The sequence below is a fragment of the Numida meleagris genome, chromosome 2 (genome assembly GCF_002078875.1).
Source record: "Numida meleagris isolate 19003 breed g44 Domestic line chromosome 2, NumMel1.0, whole genome shotgun sequence".
NCBI classification, from domain to species: Eukaryota; Metazoa; Chordata; class Aves; order Galliformes; family Numididae; genus Numida; species Numida meleagris.
Genome location: NC_034410.1, coordinates 92,427,677 through 92,454,454, shown reverse-complemented (window position 1 = coordinate 92,454,454; position 26,778 = coordinate 92,427,677). Strand labels below are relative to the sequence as shown.

At 37.1% G+C, this 26,778-nt stretch overlaps 1 protein-coding gene across 1 annotated transcript in view; it reads left to right on the top strand.

Annotated features, from left to right (window-relative positions):
- Positions 1–26,778, top strand: part of DOK6 (docking protein 6) — a 262,715-nt gene that overhangs the window by 104,759 nt on the left and 131,178 nt on the right. The window contains exon 3 of the mRNA XM_021386341.1: positions 15,895–16,009. Within this exon, the coding sequence (XP_021242016.1) occupies positions 15,895–16,009 (115 nt within the window). The remainder of the gene's footprint in view (positions 1–15,894; positions 16,010–26,778) is intronic.

The window sequence follows — 26,778 nt, the reverse complement described above, 5'->3', positions numbered from 1 at the left end:
GCTGGAAGACTGAACTTTTTACTGTAAAAATATTACTGGATAGGTGAGGGACGAGTAAGGGGCACACTCAAATAGTTCAGCAGGACAAAAAAAACCCATGAATTTTAGATTATATTATTTCCATAATGTCATTGCCCTCTTGGAAGAGTTCAGGTTGAAAGGGTCTCCTAGAGTCCATCTAGTTTGTATTATTGCTTGGGAAACATCAGTCAGATCATGATGTCCATGGCTATGTACAGTTGGGTTTTGGGTATCTTCAGGTATCATTCTTTGGTATCATTCCTTGGGATGTAGGCTCCACAACCTCTGCAAAATGTGAGGTCATGTACCTGGGACCTAGTAAATGAAGCAGCAGAAGAGGTTGGAGACTGAGTGACTCTGCTGGAAAGCTCCAAGAGGTCCTGCTGGGCAGTAAACTGGACTAGAGCCATCCACGTGTCCCTGGAGCAGTGAAGTCAAATTGTGTCCTGGGGTGCACCATTAGGAGTGTGGGCAGCTGATAGAAGACTCTAAACTAAGAAGGCTTCCATCTACTCAGCACTTGTTAAGTTGTCCCCTATCTGCTCTATGCAAGAGAGACATAGAAAAAATGGAGAGAGGCTAGCAAAGACATTAAGAGTTTGGAGATCCTGACATGTGAGGAAAGTTGAAGTAGAGAGAGCCTGGAGGGATGTGATCACAGCCTTCCAGTTCTGAAGAGTTGACTGTGGAGAAAGGAAAATGCTCTCTTCACAAGGAGGAACAGGGCAAGAGGCAATAAATAGAGCTTCCTTCTGGGGAAATTGTCTGGATGTAAGGGGAAAAAAAAAAAAAGAGTCATGGGAACAACTCAACATCAGAGAAGGCTGACCAGAGAAGTCAGTATTTACTCACTGGAAATACTGAAGAACTAGTTTTGTAGAGTCCTGTGTAACTTAAGCTAAGGCCTCACTTTCAGGGTTGGACCAGATAATTGTTGGGAGTCCTTTTTGTGTTAGGCTTTTCTGTGAACTATGAAGTATATGTCATCCAAGCAGCTATGAGCTATTGGTATCTCTCTCTGCTTCTTGTATTGTAACAAACTGGTCCTGCTCACTCCTGATTAAATTTCACTTATTTCTAGCTATGGGAAAAATATTCTCAATCTTCCTAGAGTCTTTTAAAATAGTCTCATGTGAGCTTTTCTTTGAACTCCTCTTGTGTTACTGCATTACAGTAGAGAACTTAATGGTCAGTGTGTCAGTTGTGTATATACACGATCAACACACCAGAGGGACAGGATGCCATCCAGTGGGACCTAGATGGACTTGAGCAGTGGGCCCAGGTGAACCTCATGAGGTGCAACAAATCCAAGTGCAAGATCTTGTACCTGTGTCAAGGCAACATCCATTACCAGTACAAGCTGCGGGATGAAAGGATTGAGCACAGTCCTGCCAAAAAGGACCTGGGGGTACTGGTGTATAGGAAGTTAAACGTGAGCCAGCAATGTGCCCTTGCATACCAGAAAGCCAACTGTATCCTGAGCTGCATCAAAAGAAGTGTGGCCAACAGGTCAAGGGAGGTGATCCTGCCCCTCTCCTCTGTGCTGGTGAGGCTTCACCTGGAGTACTGTGTCCAGATGTGGAGTCCTCAGTACAAGAAAGACATGGACCTGTCAAAGAGCATCCAGAGGAAGGCCACAAAAATGATGCAAGGGATGGAACACCCACCTCTCCTATGAAGACAGGCAGATAGAGCTGGGGCTGTTCAGCCTGGAGAAGAGAAGGCTCTGAGGTTACCTGAGAGTGGCCTTTCAGTATCTAAAGGGGGCTATGAGAAGAGGGCAGACTCTTTAGCAGGATCTGTGGTGATAGAACAAGGGGGAATGGTTTCAAGCTCAAAGAGGGTGGATTTAGGTTACATATAAGGAAAAGGTCTTTTACAGCGAAGGTGATGAGGCGCTGGAACAGGCTGCCCAGAGATGTGGTTAATGCACCATCCCTGGAAACTTTCAAGACTTGGCTAGATCAGGCCCTGGGCAACATGATCTAGCTGTGGATGTCCCTGTTCATTGCAGGGGAGTTGGACTAGATGACCTTTAGAGGTCCCTTCCAACTCTAAGGATTCTATCATTCTATACTGTGTTTTTGTTCTATAAAAATCTAGCCACATTTTGGCAAAGTTTAAAGACTTTGAAAACCTGTGTTTTGTGCATTTTAGTAGGAAACACTTCTGACTTCAACAGCTAAAATGTCTGATGTCATCTGTAAAGCTTTATGTATGATGGAAATTCAGATAATTTTCTCTCTTTGAATAATGGAGTATGTTCCCTTCAGTTCTTTCAGAGCTAAATCCTGACATTGACTCTAATGGGCACTTGTCATTTCTGAATACTATTGTGGTGTCAGGTATTTGAGATGAGATCGTGGAGCAATTCTCTATATGTATATCCTCTCATACCTAGGTAGCATGGAAAGGAAAATTGTTGAATTAAAACTTAAGAGAAGAAATAAAACAAATATTTGAGGGGTGATTTAAAACAAACCAACAGGAATAAATCCCCTATCACTCTTATGGGAGCACCCTATGAATTAGATATCTGGAGGAAAAATCAAGAGATGTTTTCAGTAGATGAAAAGCTGGCTGGTCAAGGAGAAGTTGAGATTTTACACAAAAATTGAGACTGATGCAGAAGTAAAAATCAGAGCATGAGAGGGAGGGAAACAAGAAGGCAAAAGGTATGTGCATAGTTTGTCTCTGCAGCTCAGTTGTTTCTGGGGCAGAGTGAGAGCAGTATGATGGGTGCATGTGAAAAAAGAGGGTTTTTTTCAGATTTTTTGTACCAGAACAAATTTCTCTCTAATCGTAGAATTGCCACAATTGGAAAAGACCTCCAAGATTACCTAGTCTAACTGTCTGCAAACCACCAACATTTCCCTACTAAACCAGGTCCCTTAGTACCACATCTACACGTTTCTTGAACATATCCTGGGATGGTGACTCCACCATCATCCTGGGCAGCCTGTTCCAACACCTGACCACTCTTTTGGAGAAGAAATTTTTCCTAATCTCCAACCTAAACCTCCCCGGCACTACTTGAGGCACTTCCCTCTTGTCCTGTCAGTAGTTATGCAGGAGAGGAGGCTGATTCCCACGTTGCTGCAACTTCTTTTTGTAACACTGCCTCATTTGTTTCACCAAGTGAATGGGCTACACTTCTCAAACATATCCCAGGAGTGGTAAGTACTGAAATAAGATGACCCTATGTTATGTACCAGGTACACAGATGAATCTCATAGAAAAGTGCTTCTGAGAAGAAAGACTGGAAGTAAGATCTCCGAAGGATGACTCTGCTGCACCTTGCAGAAAGATCGGAAAGAAATGATCGAGCTAGGTTTTAAAATAGCTGGCTGCTGCTGTGGAGAATCACACTAAGATCACCTTTTGAATGAAGTGTGGAAGCCTGGTATCTCAAATTCAAATTGAGTGTTTAAAGGACATAGTTTTGACTTTCATCTGTTTTTACCATAAAGTTTCTCTGTTCCTTCCCTGTCAATGTAATCTTCACCTCTCAGAGAGTGAGGAAGGTGTGAAAGGAAATTAATATTTGTGAAACCATCTGTGTGAAACATACTTATGTGATGACCATTAAGGAAAAACCCTGAGGGAAGACAGGGGAAGACAGGGGAAGACAGTTATCACTGTAACATTAAGTCAGGAAAATTGTATGAAATCGTGAGAATCAGAAGATATTTATAAAGCCTTTCAAGTGCAGATATGAAGAAGATGGAGCCAAGCTCTTTTCAGTGGTGCCCAGTGCCAGAACAAGAGGCACTGGAGGCAGCCTGGAACATAGGAAGTTCCCTCTGAACACCAGGCAGCACTTCTGTGCTGTGCGGGTGATGGAGCACTGGCAAAGGTTGCCTAGAGGCTGTGTGGTCTCTTCCTTGGAGATCTTCAGAAGCTGCCTGGCCATGGGCCTGGGCACTGCTCTGGATGTCCCTGCTTGAGCAGAAGTTGGACCAAATATCTTCCAGAGGACCCTGGCCCCCTCAGTCATTCTGTGGTTCTGTGATTTATTCCAAGGTGAAAAATAGTTCTGAAAGATCAAATAGTATCATACAATTAGGACAATATGTATCGTAAGTATCTTAAGTATATGAAGTACCAATAAACATGTGGGTATTTGTTTTGTGTCAACATGCAGCTTAGGAATGTCATAGATGAGACCTGCTGTGGCTCACTGCCATACAACCACCACAAAAATGGTAGACTAGGCCTGTGGAACTGGTAGTCAATGTAATATTTGTATTCTTTTCCTAACCTTCAGCACTTCAGACTGTATTTATCATTTTTTCTCAATATTCTGTGTATCTATTTTCAGTATTCAAGCGAAGAGTGTAGAACTGCATAAAGCTAATTAAGAATGTTAAAGATATCATTATCTAGCAAGCTGTTTGCTAGCACTAGCAAACAATGATAAGTGAGGATTTTTTTTTTTCTCAATGACAAGATTTTCCCTTAAAACTGCTCTGAATTATCTGTGTATGTATTGTGGGGGGAATATTTACTGTTTTGATGTGGAAATAGGAGGCATAATACTTGTGTAGTAGCTGTAAAAGGAAGCAGACAGATACAAACATCAAGTTATAGTGTACCAGGGAGGGCATGCAAGTTTTTCACTGCAACTTATTTTTGTAAAGAGAGATTAAGTATAGTGAGTCTTATAAGTACAAATGGCTTCATTTAAGGTTTGAATTTTGTGGTAAGGGAAGTTTTGTAAAGTAAATAAAGAACAATATTAGGAAAATTGGCACAAAAGTATCCAATTTTTACTTCTTCACAGAAGGAAGTTTGAAATTCAAATCATCAGCTGATGAAGAAGATTATTAAAAATACATTAGAGTTGAAAATATAGTTGTATGTAATTGTCAAAATAGGTACACAAAATTAGTTTATCCCTGATGACAGTTAAGGTAAAATAATTTTCAAGTGATTGGCTAACAAATTTCAGTTCATTTTATAAGCAAATAAAGTGAAAACATTTTGAAAAGTTTGTAAAACATTTGGAGCTATCTCATTTAAGTGATTTCTAAAAGAGCGACTACATTCCCATTCAGAACATTTCCTATTCTTCTTTCTCTTACTACTGCACTTTTCAGTTTTTCATTTGCTTGAGGTTTTCTCTGGTTTATTTTTCTCTCTCTTGTATTTTTTCGTCAGAGAATTCTGGACCTCTTTGAATGTATGTTTACACATACGCATGTACATGCACATGCTGAATTTAGGTTAATTTAAACTCATAAGTAGTTTTTCATCTAGTTGATTCCCAGCCTAAAAACTACTTTGTAAAGTGCCTCTCAGCCATGTCTTGTTGTCCCCTGTGAGTGCTACAATGGAAGTAAGCCAGTCTTTCCCATCTAATTTTCACCCAAGGCTTCCCCATGGAGCAGAAGTTAAGGGCTTTTACTGCATGAAGAGGAGATAAACCTAAGGCTCAGCCACTGGCGTTACATGCATCATGGATACAGTCAAAATAATTTATGTGCATTGAAAGCCTGCTGTTGCTTGTATTCTCTACACTCCTGTCTCAGTTTGTCAGGAGATAAACTGCAATGATACTCTTTGTAGCTAGGGTTATATCTGGCAGATTTGCAGTAAGAACTATGTAGCTATCACTTACTGCATTCAGTGATGTTACAGTTTGTAAGCGTGTCTTTGCTTGTAATTTGTTTTGAAATATTTTCCATATTAATAGACACTTATTTTTAAATGAGCTTATCTAACAAGATAAGTAGGAATTGTTACAGGTCAGCCTGTAATTTAATTGAAGCAAGAGGAAGATTTAAAGTTGGAGTTTGGAGAAGTATGTTTCTGCTTTTCTCTTTACTCAAATAGCAGTAACGTGTTTCTTTTAATGAAACAGTACCATTGGGCTGAAAACAGAAAAGATCTGGACACAATTATGTACACTGAGAGTGTTAAAAGTGAAAACTTTGAGAAATTGGAACAGGTTCTAACTGTCCAGTATATTTTAATAGCCTCAAAAGGCTATTAACATTCATATAATGATCTAATTTCCTTGTACTTTTGTTGTGAGGTATTGTCTTATTAGTCTACTTGGATAATTAAAGTACTTTAATGAAATGCCCCATTTTGTTTCTCAGATATAAGCACAATGCTACTCTTTGCACACCTAGAACTAGCTGGAAGTTTAATGTACAAGACTCTCTTGTTTATTTTTATTGTAGCTGAAATTTGGGAAGGTAATTAGGAAACCTGTTTTATTTCAGTTGTGAATCATCTCCCCTCTCTGCCATCTCTTTAATGTCGTGTTATACTTCAAGTGCGAATCTGAGTTCAAGATTAGTCTTCTTATTAAAGCATTAGTTATTTTAAACTTTGTCAACGCTCCTACAGGTCTTTTTTTTCTCCCATTTTTAATGGTATTCTAACACAGTAGTCTGATATTCAGTTTGCGCAACAAAATAGAAGGTCAGATTGGAAAATATATTTCAAAGGTTATTTAGAGTGGTAGAGAAATGGGATTGAGGAGAACTCAGTTTTATACTGTAAATGATTGTCTAAAAATATTCTTCAAAATGTGAAGGCACTTGTGGTTGGTTTCTTTTTAGGTATGTATTTAAAAATCCTAATTAAAATGTTTTGTAAGGGAAGAGGTGCACATACACATGAACTGATCAGAATTTTACACCCGCCAAAAACCAGAATTATCCCAATAAGTGGTTGATTCTATACAGTTCTTCAATTCTGGCACATATAGCAGCAGATTTTGAAAGAAAGTATCTTGACTTGAGGAAAACCCTCTTTCTTTGCCTATTAAAAGTGGTTGGTGTGACAACATGTTTATTCTTCCCTTGTAGGTTTAACTTATTAGCACTGTGAAACAATATAGAGTTTGAAGTGGCATAACAAAAGCTAACCAAATACGTCTGAGTTCCATCCTTAATTGCTTTAGGTTTCATTGAGGCAAAGTACAGTTTGAAACTGCTTATGTGGTAAGTGGCCAGTTAGAATACAGCATGAGTCTGGATACCCAGGTGGTAACTCCTTTATAAATCAGTGATAGTGACTCTTAACTATACTTATTAATGGTGGTGTCTTGGAAAAAGTAAAGATTAATAAATTATCTTTCCTTTTATTTAAGTTTGGAGAATTTTTAAGTTATTTTATTTGATAGCATAAATTTACCTATGTTAATCTAATTCCCCAAAAATACTAAAAATTGTAAACTCTTTTTAATTTTCTCAATCTTGATTTTTTTCTCGAGGGCAAGTAGAAATGATTCATTATGCCTCTGTTATCCTCTTCAAACATTACTTTCTTTCCCTGATATTACTTGTTTATACTTATCCTGATATATTTTGAATAGATACATTCACTCTGTCCCTTTCTTTTTGTTTTTGTAATCCACTTTATCCAATAAGATTCTTGCTGCTGTTATAGCTGTGATCTCCATTTAGTGCTTTCAGGAATGAACGTTTACTTAGTAGCAGCTTCTTGAGCCCTTACTGCTCTGAAATAGCAGCTAGAGACCTGCCCCAGAGGCATAATGTGGAGGCTGATATGCCTCTCTTTGGAAAATTCCTGCAGAGCATTGTTACCATAACAACTCATCTTCTTCCACAGATAAATCTGCATGCAGTGATAAGAAAAAATATTGTCTTCTCTGTGAATTGATACTGCTTTCAATGATCCATTCACTCACTTTTCTGATCTTAGGATTTCTCTTTTCTCTTCTGTTCATCTTCTAGTCTTGTGCTTTAAGTTTTGCCTTTCTTTCATGCAATAGATGTTTCTTTTCCTTCTATCTCTTAGCACTTTTTTTCCTTCAGTCTTCTTTTTCAGTCTTTTGCATTGTGTTCCTCTTCTTGGTTGTCGTGTGCTGCTGTTGTGCAGAATGAACTATACTGAAGTCAGGAAAATTTTTATATTTAATAAATGTTTCATCTTACATGCTCTGAATGTTTAACTCCATGTAGGTTTACCTAAACCCATAGGTTTAGGTCCAAAATTAGCATACCTTTCTTAGGCTTGTAGGTCTCTGTTCCAACCTTCTGCTCTTAGCAGGGCCAGCTCTGAGATTGGAGCCCAGGGCTTTGTTCACTTGGTCATAAAACCCTCCTAGATTGGACACTACAGCCTCTTCAAGCTGCCTGACTAGCTGCTGGGCTGTCCTCAAGAGGAAAACATTGCTCCTTACATCCAGAGCAACACTTTGTGTCTCAGTTTATGCCCACATGTTCTTTCCTACCCGCCATACATGCACAGTTGTGTTGGGGGTCCCAGTTCTGTAATCCCAGAGGTCTTTTTATTTATTTTGAGGGAGCCAAACCACATCCAGCTCTGTCTCAAACTGTAGCAGGATTTCTATTCTGTGGCAACTGGGTTTAACTGTGTTAGAGGAGCCACGGCTCCTAACACATCCACAGATGCTTTGTTTGAGGTATTCCTCTTTGTATTCCATCCATCTGCAGTGGTCCTTTTCTCCTTTTGCAGCAGCACTGAGCGTGACTTAAGGATACTGATGGTTCCTTTCCCTTTTTCTTTCTATAATTTATGGTATTTAACACAGCACTTGCTTCATATGTTTCTCTCTTACTGTTTCTGGTTTGACATAGTTCTCAACTACCTGGGCATCTCTCTAGGAGAGTCCCTGCTCCTTCCCATTGTGTCGGCTTTTGCTCTGTTCCATTACGGCTTGCTTGGTATTACACAACAAATGGTGGTGTGTGGGCCATTAGTAAGAAATAAAAGGATGAACAATTACGTTTTGTTGTGCTCTCTTCTGCTTCTATTCTTGCTTGATAGAAATTAAGTGACAGGAACGTAGTGCACAATGCAAAACAGAAATCCATTTATGTAAATTCAGACCTTTTCCTCTGCCCAAGCAATTTTCAGTACTTTGCACAGAGGAAATAATATTAAGTAGATGGAATCTCAGAATCATTTCCCTCCCCATTTCGTATGGGAGGCATATGCTTGGAAGAATTCAAACAGGATATATCCCAGAATAAAGCACTTGAAATTTTATGCATGATTTTTGTGTTTTTCATCTTTTTTGGACCTCCTTTCCTATTTACTCTGGAACTGTATTTTTTGGTAGTGATATGGATGTAATATCCTCTTTGGAAGTAATATTTCTATAATTGCAAAAGATTTATGCAACCTATTTAAATGTACAAATTGAGCACCAGAACCTTAGTATTCTTGTAGTCTTCACATATCTGTGTAACACAGAAGTGGATAGTGCAGGTTTAGATAAGCTCACTTTAATAATGTTCCCTTCTCTGTGCAGCTCCCTTACAAAAAAAAAAATTATTATAATAAATGTCCAGTGTAGGTCAGTGATGAATTCAAGAGAAAGTGGATTGAATTGTTTCTAAAAGCCATCTTTTTTGAGAAGTACTTAATGTGTGGTTCCAAGGAAAACGATCAGTAAAATGTGAAATTACGTTGACAAGAAGGAACAAATCCATTAGTCTGAGTCATTATTTAAATTAAATGTGTTTCACAATTTAATAGCCTTTCACATCTAATAAGATAATTAAGATGACAGAAAACAAACAAACAAAAACCCAACCAAATAATAGTTATAATAAAGCATGTGTTATAGGCTAGGTACCTTATTTATACTGCATTGACAGAGACTGTTTAGTCATATTGTCATATGAAACATTTTGCTAAAATAATGGAAATGTGCTCTTGTAATTCTTTCCTGTTATTTACTTAGATTACAAATGTACTTTCAAAAGAAGAAGACTGAAGATTGCTATAGCATAGAACACAGGCTCTCAAACAGAAAAAAAATGTGATTTCTTTCTTTCTCAAGTGAAAATAAGCTCTTGGTATAGCTGAGCTGTTACAGCCAAAGCTCAAAATGAGTTCTGAAATGTTGTATCAAAACAGGTAAGGGCTAAAGCGCCTTTAGAGGGACAAGAAGTTTTATCAGCAGTCTATTATCTGATCTTTTCTGGCTAGCCAGATGTAGCTGTGCACTTTAATTCTTGATTTACTGTTCAAAAATTTTCTTTCCCCTGTAACAGTTCTGATTATCGGCCCACATCTGTATATCTTGCTTGGATTTAGGCTATTACTCTTGCCACTGCAGACTGTCTTATATTAATCGTTTCCTTTCATTTGAACTATTTGCTAGTAATCTACTTCATGACTTTACAGAAAGCAGATGATGGTTGTTTCATCTAAGGAGAAGTGAAGTTAGACTTCTGAAATTTATCAGAATTTTTTTTTTTTTTCACATCTTTCCCAAGTCTCTTGTTACAGAAATGTGTGTAAACTAATATAGACCAGCCCTTCAGTTTTTCATGTAACTTAGTCCCCTGGCATCTGACCATGCTTAGGAAGTCCAACAGGGAGTAAGAAATGAAAGAGAACTGGCATTATCATCAAATTATGTTCTCCATGTAGAAAAGGTGACCTCGGGTTCCTGTGAACATCTCAGGGTACAAATTATTATCATAAGACATGAAATAGGGAAAATCTTCAAGGAACCTAGTATTTTTCCTTTCTAAGAGAGGGCATAAACTGTTTTTCCTCTTATCTTCTTGACTTTTTGAGTATAGATGAGATCCTATACCAAAGCATGTATGAGTTTTGCATCCATCTGCAGACAAAAATAAGCAAAAATTATGAGGATGGGAGGATGTGCATCTTGAAGCAATCTCTGAATGATTCTGAAGTGCTCTAGATGTATGAGCAATAGGAGCAGAAAATTAACCATAGCCACATTTTCGTTCCTGTTCAATCCTCAGTGTTCCTCTGTAAAGAAGTTTTGCATTTTGGTGAACAATCTGAGACTCACCAAAGTATTTTGTATGCTGATCAAGTACGTTTCTCTTCCGGAGGCCATGCTGGTGATTAGCTGTGCTGATGCGGAAACTTTGAGGTTATCTAAATTTGGGACTGTAAGAGAAAGCAAGCTATAGAAAGTAAGACAAATGGTCAGCCTTGAGACCCTGTTAGAACCATAGCCTGGCCTAATATTGCATGAGGGGAATGAGATGCTGTTTATACCTATCCCAGAATATTCCCTACCTGCTAGCTCTTAAGTGTCCTTCCACTAAGTCTTAACTGGAAGTAAGAGAGATGGTATCTTCAGTAACTGTCAAAAAGCTGCCCAGAATGAAAATAAAGGCTTTTGTATATGAAGGAAAATGAACTCCAAAAAAAAAACAAAACCAAAAAAAAAAACAAAAAAACCTTGGTAAATAATGTTTTGTTACATATAAATTAAGTAACTGTTACCTGTATTATTTTCTTCAACAAATGTTCATTGTCATCTTAGAAAAAACTAAAATGTAATGGAGTTTGATACAGGAAAACATCAAGAAACCTGAGGAAATGTACATGTGGGATACTGAGTGATTGACATATGAGTCAGGAATTATTGATGAAGAGTAGAACTGAGAAGAAGGCCAGGTGCTAAGAGTTCACTTACATGTACCACTCTGGGCCATACACCATATGGAGTACTGCACTAAATGCAAGTGCCAGATTCTAGTGGAGAAAAGAACATCTAAGTTAATGTACTAAAATTAGTTAAAAAAAATATATATATATATTTAAAAAAAGTAAGCTGTGTAATCATAGCTTAATGCAAAACAATCTTTTTTGCTTAGTGGAAGAAATCACTAAAGATAAAAGTAGACAGGGAAAGCCATTTGCAAGGTTACTCAATGAACAGATTATATTAGGGATTATATTTGTTGTTTTCTTTCATTCTAACTTTTTTCTAGAGGGATATAACCTACCCATAACTGTGGGCAGAGGAGATATAATGGGGTGGGAAATAGAAAAACTGATTTTCAGTGTTTTTTGTTGTTTGTTGTTTTCTCTCATATATTTTTTTAAAAAATAGGCAAACCTTAATACCATTTGAATATTTCCATCTATTTTGTGGAAAGTCTGAGTAAGAGTTTTAAGCACATTAAATTATTTCCTTATTTTTTTCATCTTACTGGTACGAGGTTACCAATGGTCTAGATAGTTACAGAATACTAACTTTTATTGTAAAGAACAGCAGTGTTTTTAGTAAATTAGAGCAAATTTTGGTATAACATGTCCTGCTTACTAAATGTCAGTTTACTTAATGCATTACTCATGAAGGAAGTTTTTTTCTTTTTGATAAATTTTCAATTTGATCAGTCTTTTAGAACTTCTTAAAGTTTTCAAAGAGACAATTTATTTCAAAAGAAGCTTTGGTTATTTTGTTTATTTTCAGTGACATTTGGATACAAATAAAAATGATGCAGTTTCCCTTTAAAAGGTGTTTTAAAAAATATAAACATTTAGAACTTTTAAAAATCACCAAGATAAAACTGTCCAGTTGCCAAAACAAAGTTTGTTTTTCATTCATACAAAATAATACAAATGTTAAGGTGTTTATCTTTTAATTGCAAACATTCAGTGGTTAGGAAAATGACTCATGCTTCATTAGCATTAAACCCAGAATTCAGAATTTATTTAGCTTCAGTTATCTCTAGAAGGTGGGAAGAAAGACTTTCACAGCATTATTGCTCATCTCTGTCTTTTCGCTCTGATTGTGAAGGGAAGCATATAATACAATTTGAAAAGATGAATATAGAAGCAAAGATTCCTACCTTCACTTGATATTAAAAGTTATGTGTTCAGTAGAAATACTAGGGGTCATATCTCTTAGCGTGACCTCTCTTTCTGTTATCTCAGCAATATGAGCTGGTATTCTTAACTGTCTTTTTTTTTCCTTTTGGTCAACCTGTTGACTTTTCCAATAGATACAACTAGAGTGAGTACTTACATACAGTTTAATATATGTCAACCAACAATGTGCCCTTGCCACAGAGAAGGCTAACAATATCCTGGGATGCACTAGGCAAAGTATCACCAGCAGGTTAAGAGAGGTGATCCTCCCCCTCAACTCAGCACTGATGAGATCACACATGGAACGCTATGTCAAGTTTTGGGTTTCCCAGCATATAAGAAACATGGAGCTTCTGGAAAGAGTCCAAGGAAGGCTAATAAAGGTGATGAAGGAACTGGAGCATTGCTCATATGAGGAGAGACTGGGAGAACTGGGATTGTTCAGCCCAGAAAAGAGGAGGCTCGGGGGGATCTCAGCAATGTCTTTATATACCTGAAGGAAGCATTCAGAGGATGGAATGAGGTTCCTTTGTACAGATTATCAAGACAACCTATAAAATCATCTTTATAGATTGCTAGTATGCCTCTACAGTTGACTACAGTTACCACTTTGTGAACAAAAATTACTATGAAAATTATGTAATTTTGGTGCCAGGAATGTAAGTTTTTTGGATCTATTATTAAACTTAGTAACATTGCTGGATCTTTCAGTATTAGAATCATAGAATTGTTTGGGTTGGAAGGGACCTCTAAGATCATCCAATTCCAACCCCCTCGCTGTAGGCAGGAACACCTCCCTCTAGACCGGATTGCTCAAAGTCCCATCCAGCCTAGCTTTGAATGCTTCCAAGGAGAGGGCATTCAGAATCTTTAACACTTAAATTGTAAAGAAAATAATAGGTTTCTACTGTCTGAGAGAGATTGAAAGAAGACTTAATATGTCCTGTTGTCACTTTTAATAACATTTATGATTCCTTTCCTGCAATTCCAGAAAATAACACTTCCCTTTTTTAGTGTAACAAGATTTAAGAATTTTCTGCATGTAGTGCACAGTCATGTGCTTTCTCTGAATGGAACTGTGACGTTTGCATTGGTCAGAACCTCTCTTGTCCCCTAAGCAAAAACAGAGAAATAAATGGATTTTTGCAAAGCCTAAAAAATGCATGGCTGACATTAAAATCGTATGGGGTTGAGAACCCATTGGCAATGCAAGTGCTTCACTCATTACAAAAAAAAAAAAAAAAAAAAAAAGGCCCAAAGATCACCTTGGGCAAACTACAGGTCTGAAAGCCTAATCTTAGAACGTGGGAAGAACCATAGAGACAGTTCTTTTAAAACACATTTCTGAGCATGTAAAGTAGAAGAGAGTGATTGGGTTGGGAAGAGATGACATGAGTTTACCAAGGGCAAATGATGCCTGGCCAATCTGATAGTTATCTATGATGAAATCACCAGATTTGGGAATGGGGAGTTAGCAGCGTTTGTCATCAAGTGCCTCAAATTTAGCAAAATTTTTGAGATCGTCCCCTGCCGTGTTCTTGTATCCAAACTGAGACATTACAGTTTGGAGGGGTGGATGTCTAGATTGCAAAAAGCTGTTCAGATGTTCAGAGTAAGAATGTGTCATAGTTAATAGTTTGTGTTCTACCAGGAAGTCAGTAACAAATGTAAAACTGCTACTGTCTTCAAGGTATGTTCTGGAACAACTCTTGGTTAACACTGTCATAAAAAAAACTGGAGGAGGTAACAGAGGATGCACTCATTTAACACTTGTGCAGATGATACCAAGTTGTGAAGGATCAGTTGATATGCCCGAAGGCAGAGACCTGAGTGGGCTAGAGGAATGGGCCAACAGGGACCTTGTGAAACTGGGCGAAGTTCTGTCTGTGACATGTAGGAGCCCCTCTAATGACAGGATGGGGATGGACAAACTGCGAGCAGCCCTGCAAGAAGAGCAGAGGGGGCAGTGAGCTGAGTCTCAAATAGCAAAGGTGACCAGCAGTTCACTGCGCTGTATGAACAGGAGCACCACTGCCAGTACAGGCAGTGATTATCCATACATGTGCTGTACTCATCAGACTGCATCTGGAGCCATTTTAGACCCAACTAATGCAGCAAAGGCATTGACAAACTGGAGGGAGTTTAGCTGAAGTCAGTGTCTCGGGTTTGTCATCAACATCTGTACAGTTCACTTCATGCTTTGTCTCAGTTTCTTTCCTTCACTTCTTGTTGGCTCTGACTGCTCATCTCCTTCTAGCTCTCTTAGGAATCTTTACCCAAACATGTTCCTTTTTTTTCTTACTGCGGTGTATAAAGACTGTATCTCGTAAAAAACTTTTTCCTTAGCATCTTAACAGGAATGTCAGAGCTGCACACAGAGACCATAAGAATGGAAAATAATAAAATGCCTACTTTCAGTCATTTTTTTCCCCTATCTATAGATGACCAAACTCATATTGATGACATTTCAATGAAATTAATTCTGCCTGAGGCAGACGTCCTGCCTGGATGGAAAACCTAACTACAAACAGATAAAATTTGCCCAGAGGTAGAAGTAACCAAGAACATTTTATAACAAGTGTTAAGCATCTTAATATAGTCTGTGCTACCAACTCGGTCTGTAATAAAATATTTTTCTTATATTTTTGTTAATTGTAGTCATGTACTTGCATCAACAGAAGCTGGAAATTAACTGTTTATTCTGTACATTTGCTGTAAGACATTTTTTTTATTGATAAGCTTCTGTATTATCTGGAAAATAAAACTGTGAGTTCTTATGAGGATGATGATTATACTTTAAAGACAGACAAAGATCTTGCCATAAATATAGTGGTACTGATTGGCACAATCATTGATTTACTTCCCTTAACTAATAAGACACTGCTGTTTCTACATTAGATATTTAATGTAGATTTTTAATCTACATTTAATGTAGATTCTTAAACAGAACAAAGTTGTATGAATATAGAAATTGACAAATCCGTTATAGAGGAATCACAAGAGTTCCAGTATCTTTGTAATAACTACATTTTCAAGCATAACTTTGTTAGAGAAGAAGTACACTATTCACCTTTTTATTTATTAAATTTTATGGAATTATTTGTAGCTCTAGATTTTACCTAGTTTATGTGGTTTTGTCAGTGACAATCCTACAATTTTAGCTAGCTTTAGGGGGAAAAAAAAAATAGATGGTAGTAAAAAAATTGAGTGGTTATGGGTAGCATTTTTATTTATATTATTTATACACTGGCCTAAAGTATTTTTCTTCATTTTAAGGTAACTGAGCTGCACAATATCAAAAACATAACTAGATTGCCTCGAGAGACAAAGAAGCATGCAGTGGCGATTATCTTTCATGATGAGACGTCAAAGACATTTGCGTGTGAGTCAGGTAAGCAACTGGTACTGCATCTCTAGCTTGAAGTAATCAAGTTACACATCAAAGTCTTACTCAGATGAATTAAAACAACAGATAAAAATCTTAAGTTTAAAGGAATTTGTTGTAAACAAGAACTTAGAGTTTTAGATTTTAAGGTGTCTTTTTAAGGTTTTTTTTTCTTTTGTAATATACTTTGAGAGGTGTTTGAGGTGTTTTAGAGCTCTTTCCTCCCTTATTCATCTTTGCCTGCAGCAAGATGGTCTAAAGGCTGGACATTTTCAGTTAAACTTGTAAAAATGAGTAAACAGTACTTGTGGGATAGTGGTGACTTAAGTCAACAGGTGAAACATACTCATTTTTTCACCAGCTTTTACCATAGGCACTTACTACCTAATAAGTATAATGCTACTGCAGAGAAGAGGTAATTAACAGTTAAAACCCTAGGATATTGTGAGGCTGGATGTCAAGCAGTCTGCAGTTTAAACAGCTACATGATGTAATGAATGAGTGACTCATGGTATATAGTGACGGGTCATTTATATGACTTATGTGACACTGAGCACTGCACTGTCAAAGTGCAGTGTTTTCTAGTTTGGAAATGCATTTGTACATAACTATCTTATGGTATATTTCACTTGAAAAAATAGTTTAAAAAATGATTGAGTAAAAATTGTTGCTGATGAAGTGGCTGTTATGCACTTTGATTTTAGCAACTTCTGACAGCCTCCAATAACCTCCTCTGTAGCCCCACTCAAAAACTATGGGAGATATGGTGGTTAAGTGGATGGAAAACAGACTGAAAACGGACAGAAAACAGGCATAGAGTTGTGAAAAGCTGTGCAGAGCCAGTCTGGTGGCTATTATGTAGTGGGTCCCTCAGAGATCAGTGCTGGGACTGTTCACTGCTGTTTAATGCCTTTATTCTTTACGGTGGGGGTGACGGAACACTGGACCAGGTTGTCCAGAGAGGTTGTGGAGTCTCCTTCCATGGTGATATTCAAGACACGTCTGGATGCCTACCTGTGCAAACTAGATCTCGATGATCTCTTGAGATCTCTTCCAACCCTTGCAATTCTGTGATTGACAGTTTGTATGATGGGATGACGGGCACTCTCAGCAAGTTTGCAGATGACAACAAATTCGAGTGACCCAAATTGGGAAGATAGGGCTGCTGTCACTGGGACCTGGACAGACCAGAGAAATGAGCTGCAGAAATCTTGTGGAGTTCAAGAGCAAGTGAATGGTCCTGCCTGTAGGATGGAATAATCTCAGGCAACTCTGCAGGACGGGGAGCCAAAATGTCTGAAACAAGCCCTGAGATCCTGGTGGACAGCAGGCTGAACATGTCCTGGACTGTATTTTTAAGTGAGTTGACAGCATGTCCAGGTGTTCTTTTACAACATCTGTAAGACAACTTTGTCCAGTTTTGGCTCCCAGTACAGTAAGGGTATTGAGGTGCAGGAACAAAGAGAGCAGAGGGCTGCCAAAGGTCTAGAGCACATTATGTATGAGGAGAGACTAAGAGAGCTGGGCCTGTTCAGCCTAGAAAAAGAAACAGCTTCAGGGGATCATATTGTTGCCTACAGCTACCTGATATGAGAATACAGATGGAGCAATAAAAGTATTGACTACCTTGCATTCTCTGACAGATTACAAAGCTTAGCTGTGGATAATTAATCTCTGGAAGTATTCAAGGTAATGTTGGATGAGTCTCCGGGCAACCTGATGTAGTGAGAGATGTCCCTGCCCATGGCAGAGTAGGTAGACAAGATAATCTCTAAAGGTCCCTTCAAACCTTCCAATCTATGGTTATATGATATGATGCAGTTTAAAGCAGTTTACCGTTCTCCATGCCTTCAACCTGTCTCAACAGTCCAAACTTCTCCACCTTCATTGCAAAAGATACACTGCATTGTTTCATTAAAATCCGACTCTGTTGAATTCCAAATATGTGTCTTCCCACAGCAAACAATTATTGTTTTTAATGCTGCTGAACTATATCAAGCACTTTGTTTTCCTTTATGAAACTTTTTGAAGTTTGGGGAATAGTTGGAGAGCTGCTTGATATTTTAAAAAAAAGTTTTCTTCATCTCGGATATCTAAAGAAATATTTAGTGGCAGTGTTTCCCATAGGCCAGTGCCTAAACTTTTAACATTCTCATGGTGTATATATGCAATAGGGTTTGTTTTGTCAAATCAGGCCAATTCTTCAGTCAACACAAAAATCCTTTTCTCCACTAATGCTTCTTTTTTTTTTTTCCCCATGGCTTCAGTGGAAATGACATACTTAAGTCATTTTGGTTCAGTCAAAACTCTTATTCTAAAATCATAGATGTTTGACCTTCTTGAATTACTTAGGAGCTCAAAGTTTTGTATTTTTCCACTTTGGAGTTTCTAGATATACAGAAGAAGATGGCTTGCTTCCTATCATCCTGACCTCCAGAGGCAAATAGAAGGACAGCAGCACTGATCCCATTGCAGAAGGTCTACTGAGCATAGGGTCAGAAATTTCTTGGAAAGGAAGAAGTGATGCTCAAAGCTGAGTTGGGTTTATGTGGGGACTGAACAATATGAGATAGGGTTCTTATCAGAGTTGTACCTGTGGCTGTTAAAAAATAACATATATCATTTTGGTTTTGATAGTTTGATTTGGTGTCTTTCCCTATACAGTCTAAAACAAAGTGTGTAGGATGAAAATCAGCATGTTTTTCTGATCCGTAGCTTTCTTAATCATGATATTAAGCACAGTAAAATGTTATTCTGATATAAAATACGTCTCTAAAGATAGAGAACACTTTGAAAAACAGAAAGCCTGGGAGCTGTGATACCAGCCCACTGGGTATGCACTATGGGAGCCTTTGTTTTTTAACTAAGTTCCTCTGTCTTCTGGACCTTCAGCATGCTTATTGCCTTTAAGGCAGCTGCTGGCAAGCCTGAGCTCTGGATGTGCTGTAGCCCCCATGTTTCCATTAGAATTTCATCAAATTAGCATTCCAAAGAGCACCTCATTTTTTGTAGTCTTCATTTGTCAGTGAAGGTATTCTGTAGAAAAACAGAAATATTCAATATGCTTTTGTTATCTTCTAACTCTTCCCATCACTACCACCAGTACTCCCAACTCTACAACAGAATCTATTTGATTCTGAAGCTCTATTGAAAAGTTTTGAGGAGCAAACCAATCTCAGATATTACAGTTCCCTGATGAAAAGCATGGGATAGCAAGACTTTAAGAGTCATCTCTCTTCAGGGAGAGAAGAAATCTGCTATACTGTTGCTTTATTTCTTTCTGAATTCCAGTGTAGCAGAGAGTTATGACTTTGATGATTAGCAAGAAATGCTTTTAAATCATCTCCATTAGATTTGTTTCAGTGGAAGTAAAATAATAAGAAGTCTTGGCTGGTTAAGGAATGTGAAAAGTAGTCTATCACTCATTCAACTCAAAACAGTGGGAATCCTTCTTCAGTCCATGGGAAATTGCTGCCACCTTAGTGAGGAACATGCTGATATTTCATTTTCAGCCTTCCTGAAAGTCATGTGAAAGTTATTGTCATTAAGGGACTTTTAACATTCTTGTTATCAAGAATCATAAAATTCCAAGTTGCTTTAGAAAGATGAAAATGCTGTACTCTCTCAGATGAGATAAAATTTACTGTTGCCAAACGTATAAGCAGCTTAAAAGTGGAAGGATAGAATACTGTGAATAAAATTGAAGCAGAATCTAGCCTATTTACTCCAGCATAATAAAAGTTGAAAAGATATCACTGTTGTCTTTTAAATACATCGGGGGAAAAAAAAAAAGTGATTTAAAAAAAAGTGACCTTATCACAAGAACAAATACAGAGTATACATAGGTCATGCTGAAAGTAATGCCTCCTATATATTTTCATGGAAACTACAATAGATACAAAGAGCACATTAATATTATTTAACAGAGCAAATTCTCAGCTATAAAACACTATTTTTCAACATAGTCACCACCATTAGGTATTCATTTTCACCAGTGGTGAACAAGAGCATGAATGCCATGCTCCTAAATATCTGCATCAGTGGAGGTGACACACTGTCACTGCCACCACTGCTGAAACACACCACCTACCACCTCTCTGCACTCACATCCACTGGCTGGTCTTCATGAATGTTCAACAAGCATTGATGAATGTCAATGGGTGCCATTTTTTCTGCATGGAGGAATTCATTGATACACCTTAGCTTCATATACGCTTCCATGTCAGACACTGTTTTGTCAGGCTGCCCCCCTGCTACCATCAGTTGCACGGCAACAAAATGTAATGGAATATTGGTGGGAAGGTTCAGCCTTTACTACCACATCTCTGACATCTGCCTCTGCCATTGGTGGCCAACTTAACAAAATAGGAGGCATTACCTTCAGTAAAAGTAGACAATCAAATATTCATAGCAACATAGACTGAAGGTGTAATGACCTCTTAGCACTTAAAGACATTCTTAAAATTTTTAATGTGTTTTTTTCATTCATCCCTCTTGCATCATTTATCCCATACAGTATGGGCCGGTTCTGTGACGAATAGGGCGGGGGACCCATGGACCCACGCCCCAGGAAAGGGAAAAGGGAAAAAGGGTAGGGAGATGGGCCTGAGAACAGAACAGCGGCAACAATCAGAGGAGAAACAAACTAATTTACTAAATAAGATATCGGAATGCAAAATAACACACTATAATACAATATATTTACAGTTTAAGCTGATAAATCCAATACAATGAGAGAGAGTGTCCAAAACTAAAATAGGCCTTACTCTAATAGCGATGGTGAGATGGCTGGGAAGTGAGATGCTGCTGGGACGAGAGACGGGTGGAAAGAGAGCAGATCTCGTGATCTGTGAGTTTTTATCTTTCCCTCTGACCAGAAAACGGTAACAGGGGAGCAAAGTCCTCTGGGGAATGTCGTAGTCCTTCTCTTCTGAGAACTAGGTACATACACTACATGATGTTATGATGTGGAATACCAGTAACCAAAAATCGTAAAACCGTGACATATGCTTAAATCAATTGGTCATGTAGATAGGAGTACTTTCAATATACCCTGGTGCACTGCTGCCAGGTAGAAGACTGCCTTCATCCTTTCATACCTGCCGTATTTCCTGCTATTTTTACCCAGTGCTGAACTTCTGACAGTATAATGTCAAAGTAGAGCCATTCTAGCTACTGTGTCTGAGGTGCTGTCTTTTCCTAATACTTTTTTTTAAAAAACGGTTGTGTTGGTTTTTTTTTTGTTTGTTTTTTTTGTTTTTTTTCAGGTAAGGGTGCTGTTAGTCTTTTGTATAGATATAGCTATGCTCAGACAAATATAGCTATTGAGAAGCTCTTCTCCCTACAAAGATGATGTCTGTAATGTGGCAGTCACCCAAGTGTCTGCAGTGAGACAGGCATTCTGAAATGCCCTGTAAACCCTCTCTGAAGCTGTGGATGCGATGCAATGTGCAGTGTTGGCTGTGCATGACCAGCAAGAAAATGAAATTGAAGGACATGAATGCTGATTAAAGCTGGAGGTTTGTGGTACTACTGTGGAAGTTGCTAACGTAAAGGGTATTGTGCAAGAATAATGGCTATCTTATGGTGAAAGAGGTTTCTTGGTTGTACCATGTCAGTTATGAACCACATGGGAGCATGATTTTTCCTTCAGTGATATCAGCAAAATATTAACGGATGTTAATTTAGGATTAGTGAAGCACAGGCTTGTGTAAAATTTGTTTCAAATTCCCAACTTCAGAGGAAAATTGATGAACTTGTAAACTTATTGATAGAAGCAAAATACTTGTGTGCAGTTTTGGTTGACTGGTTGCTTACTTGCTTGATTTATTTATTTATTTATTTATTTCCCTCTCCCAGTGATATGCATTCAGAGACAAAAGACAAATTAGGGCTTAAATGTGATTTCAGTGGTTTCTTTGGGTAGAGAATGAGATGTAATACAAGCAACAGAAAGTGGCAAAACCATAGCCACAGAGCAGTCTTAGAACACAAACTGTGGAACAAACGCAGACAGCCTCCTAGATAGAGGTATTTGCCTGGTTTCTTTTCAGTACAGTGCCCTATTCTACAAAACAGATGAACTGAATTGGTACTCAGGAATACATCAACTGCAGTCTGAAGAGTCATCGCAGCCAACAACTTCATTATTTTTAAGAGGCTATATTTTGGCATTCTCTTAAAATTTCCACTGTACAAGTCTGAGGGAAAATAGAATTGTGGTATTGCAAAATGTCAGTGTTGCCTATTTGAAACTTCTATGATGTTTCAGCACAACACAAAGATATACCTTGTATATCAACACAGTATATTGACCTAACCTGATAATAATATTCATGGCCTTGCTTTAGTTGAATTCACCATTTTAATTTCTTTAATGTCTTATAATAATTATTACATTGATAAAGTTCTTTTATATGTCCACAAAATAAACAGTTCTTTCTTTTATATTTTTATACATTCCTGACTACAGGGTAACTGTGATAAGTAAGTCTTGTTTTAACTGTAAAAAAAAATGATTTTACATTTTGTTGAAAATGAATGATGCGCTGTGTCGAGTGTCAATGTGTTCAGTAGTGTGTCTTTTTTAGTTTTGCATATATTTTCTTCTTTTAATTTTATTTTCACAATTTTCTTGTGTTGCTTTCTCTTCTTTAAAAAAATACATCACTCCTTTTGTTGAAAAAGGGCACAAATTCTGTTCATTTTTTAACTGAAAAAGCTTTGGGGCTATTGCCACATTACCTCTGATTATGTGCTGTGCTTCTCCTTATTTTCACAAATGAAAGCAAAGACAACTCTGTTCCATATCCTGTGCTTGAATAGTTTGGCAGATGTCAGTGGAAAATTAGATGTAATTCATATCACTGTATCCTTTGACAGCTGAGAAGCGTGAAGGTTTGGGATTGAAATCACAGTGATACATTGAGGCTTTGAGATGAACTATTAGTGATCATTCCTGCTGGTGTTACTAACAATACAAATAACTACACAAGCTTTAAAAACTACCAGATTTTCACTGTTAGTTTTCCATTTGAAGCTCAAGGATTGTGAAAGTGTAGAATAGTTTCCCAATTATTTTTTTTATTATTATTTATAGAAGATAACTTTGTAGAGTTGGATGCCTTCAGAAAGGTATATTTCTCTGTCGTAGCAACGAGTGCTATGTAAAAATGATGACTCTGTATTTTATACTTTCTATTTTGGGAGATTTTTTTTTTTTGAGTGAAGGACCTTTATTTACCTCACAGTAAAGTATGTGGTTCATCGGAGACGCTATGCATATTCATACTTTCAAGCGTGCCACAATTTTGTGAGATCAAATTAAGAAGTGAAAAGACATGCATTGCATGAGGTTAAGCATGTTGCTCTAGATTCCTACCCTCCCACTTTTTGATCATAGTACTTCCAGCACTATCCACTTTTCAGGGAGAATTTCAATCTGAGTCATGGTTATAAATGTTGTATTTGAAGATTAAAATTGAGAATGTGTATTCTTTCTTTTCCTAGAGCAGTGTTCCCATGTCATTAATAATTACTTTTATTTCTTAAATATTTTGTTTGCCTAAAAATGTTTCTTTATTCTGACTTTAAAAATTTGAGATTTTTATAAATCTTTATAAATTAGAAATATTTGGATTTTCATTCGTTTCTCATAGTTGCTTTTTGTTGCTCCTCATTTTTCTGTGATAATTTTATGAACTAAATTGTTACAATTTTTTGACACACACTAGCAGTATATATAATTAATAAATGGGAGAAATTAAAAAAAAAAACCTATTTACAGGAGACAATTTTTTATAGGACAGGTACTAAACTATTAAATTCCATCCTTTTCAGCCACTTTGAGATTAATAATTGAGGTGCAAACTTACTTCTGGAGTTAGTAAGCATTTAAAAAAAAAAAGAGAGAGAGAGAAAACAACTTCAGATGTTTCTGAAGAATTGCCAGTAGTTAAATTTGAAAGCATGGGATGCACAAAATGATCTTTGTCCCATCAGGACTTCTCCCAAATAGTTCTCTCTTAAGCTGAAGAAAATACTGCCTTCCCTGTTTGTAGGACAAATGTGGAACACTGAGGAAACAAGGTATAGCAGGAGCACACATGGAGACTGTGACAAAATGAGTAGGAAAGTTGTACGACCTCTAGCTGCAGAGATTGGAAAAAATAAGCTTCCAGTGGGACTGCATCATGGCAAATCAGGCTTTGAAGGAAGCTAAAAATTTTTCCTTCTTTGTGCAGATTTGTGCAGGTACACAAATATGATACGCATTATTTACACTTGTTCACTTACTATAAACTTGCCTGGACACACTTTACTAACATTTAACACCATGGATCTAGGTAAATGAAGTAGTTCTGTGTTAATTCTTTCTTCCTAGGCAAATATATTGAAGTGTAGACAGTGTAAGTGCTCTCCTTTTCATAGTTCAGATCAGAAGGATTTAAATTTAAACTGTTCCTATAGGAACAAAAGTTAAGCAAGATAGCTAAGATAATAGCAGTTCATCCATGTTAAAGTGTGTAGGATTCCTTGAGAGTGAAAGAGTAAAAAAAAAAAATCTTCCTTCATGCAGAAGGTGAGCAACTGCAAAAGGCAAACAGGAGAAAGAAAGCAGATTTCAGCTTCATCTTGTAGATAGTGCACATTCAGCTGAATGTTGATTTTAGAGAGATTAGTACAAATACGTCAGTATCTCAAACCTCTGCCCTAGAAGTATGGCATGTGTTTATCTTCCCCACTGTGCAAAGATAGAAGGTAGTTTAATGATGGTGAAGTCTGTGATGTCAGACATGCAGAGGTATGGAAGAATCTGACAGACTTTAATACAAAGTTTCCTAATTTTTTTCCCCTAAGCTGCTAAACATTTAAAGAACCTTGCAGTAACTACAGACTCCATGTTCTATAGCAGAATGAAGTCTATACCTGTGTAGTGGCACAAGCCCATAAAATGCTATCTAACAACATGGTCTAATATTTGGCCAACAAGAAAAAAAAAGTTATTTTTGACCTTTGGGTGTTTACCTTAAAATTTAAATATGGAAGTATTAATACTTCATGCATTTATATATAACAGGATTACTTCCTGATCTCATTTTGAGATTCGTAGGGGATTTGATAAATGTACGGTATCATAAATAATTGCTAGTCCTATGAAGCAAAGATATGGAAATACTGTTTTATCCTTTGTATAATTCATGACATAAATGAATTTCAATGACTGAATAGTTTTAATCATGATTGGTAATGTCAGAATTTACGTCTTAATGTGTAAATACTCTTTATTGGAAGGTAAAGCCATAAGGCACTACCTATTGTCAACATGCCTTCAATGCTATGTATCCCACAATATAAGTCCTTGATTTTATCATTGGCCTCTTGAGCAAAACATTAAAAGTACTTCTGGAGACCATCTGGAAATCTTAATGAGTTTCATACATAAAAAATGTACCATATTTCGAGATCTTATTAGTAGTTTGCAGAAGGCATGGAAGTGAGACTTCATTAACTGAGTGGCAGATGAATGTGACAAAGGCTAGGAACAAATCTCAGGCAGAGAACTTCTATAGATATTACATATTTATTATATATATGTGTATGCATATAGAATCTGTCTCCTTTAAAATATCCATGCGTAAGGTTGTAGGATGTGTTTGCAATTGCTATTATCGGTAAGAAATGTGAAATTTTGAAAAAAAAGTCAAAATAGAGAAAAATTTCATCCACGTACATGATCTGATCTAGTGATTTATATAGATGCTTATATCCTGTGGCCCTATCTTGGTATTCATCAGAGGAATTGCACAGTTGGCTTTCCAAACTACATGAGAATTGATTAACTATGTTCTGAAGCAAGAGTAAGTCTATGGTGTCTTCCTACTCAAAACAAAACAAATCTCCCAGTCATTCAAACCACAGAGTATTTTGTATAACACAGAAGATAAATCCTTTCCTACGCTGTTTTTTAATGCCTTCTTACATGTGAGGCTCAAGTTGTGAAATGACACATGGGGCTGGAAAAGGGATTGCAAGCAAATTTAATGCCTTCATTTTTAAACTAACTTCTAAACATGCATGTTAACAACCTTTCTCATGTTCATGGAACAACTCATGCTATGTGTTTGTCATTCTACATTAAGCAAAGACATTTCTTACCAGTTTTCCTTAATATAAAGGAATTTTGACTTTTTAAAATACTTTGACATATTATACTCCTTAGAGTTTGTTTTTCTTCATGATATTCAGGTTCTTTGATGTATTTCCTTGATTTTATTACACTGATTATAGAACTGAATTCTTAATAGGCAGTGCATTTGAGATGACAGTCTGGCTGTCATTTAGCTAATTGGTAATTTCATTATTGGGCAGCACAGAACTGTATAGAATAAGTCCTAGACTGAAATTAAAAAAAAAAAAAAAGTGAAGCAAACAATCACTGTCCATTTACAGTTACGATAGAATATAAGGTTGAAATTAATTTGTCCTAAGAAATTAGAAGCTATAAGTATTCATATATGTATATGTACATAGGTCACTCTGAAAGTAATGCCTCTTATTTATTTCCATGGAAACTACAACAGATACAAAGAGCACAGTAACATAGAGTGAATTCTCAGCTACAAAACACTGTTTTTCAACATAGTCACCACCATTAGCTGTGTATTTCCACCAGTGATGAATAAGAGCTCTTCATTTTGTGGTGTGACAGCTGTGCATGACCATCCGGAATGTGGTTTGTTTTTCATGTTATTGTTGCCACTGCTGAAATGAAC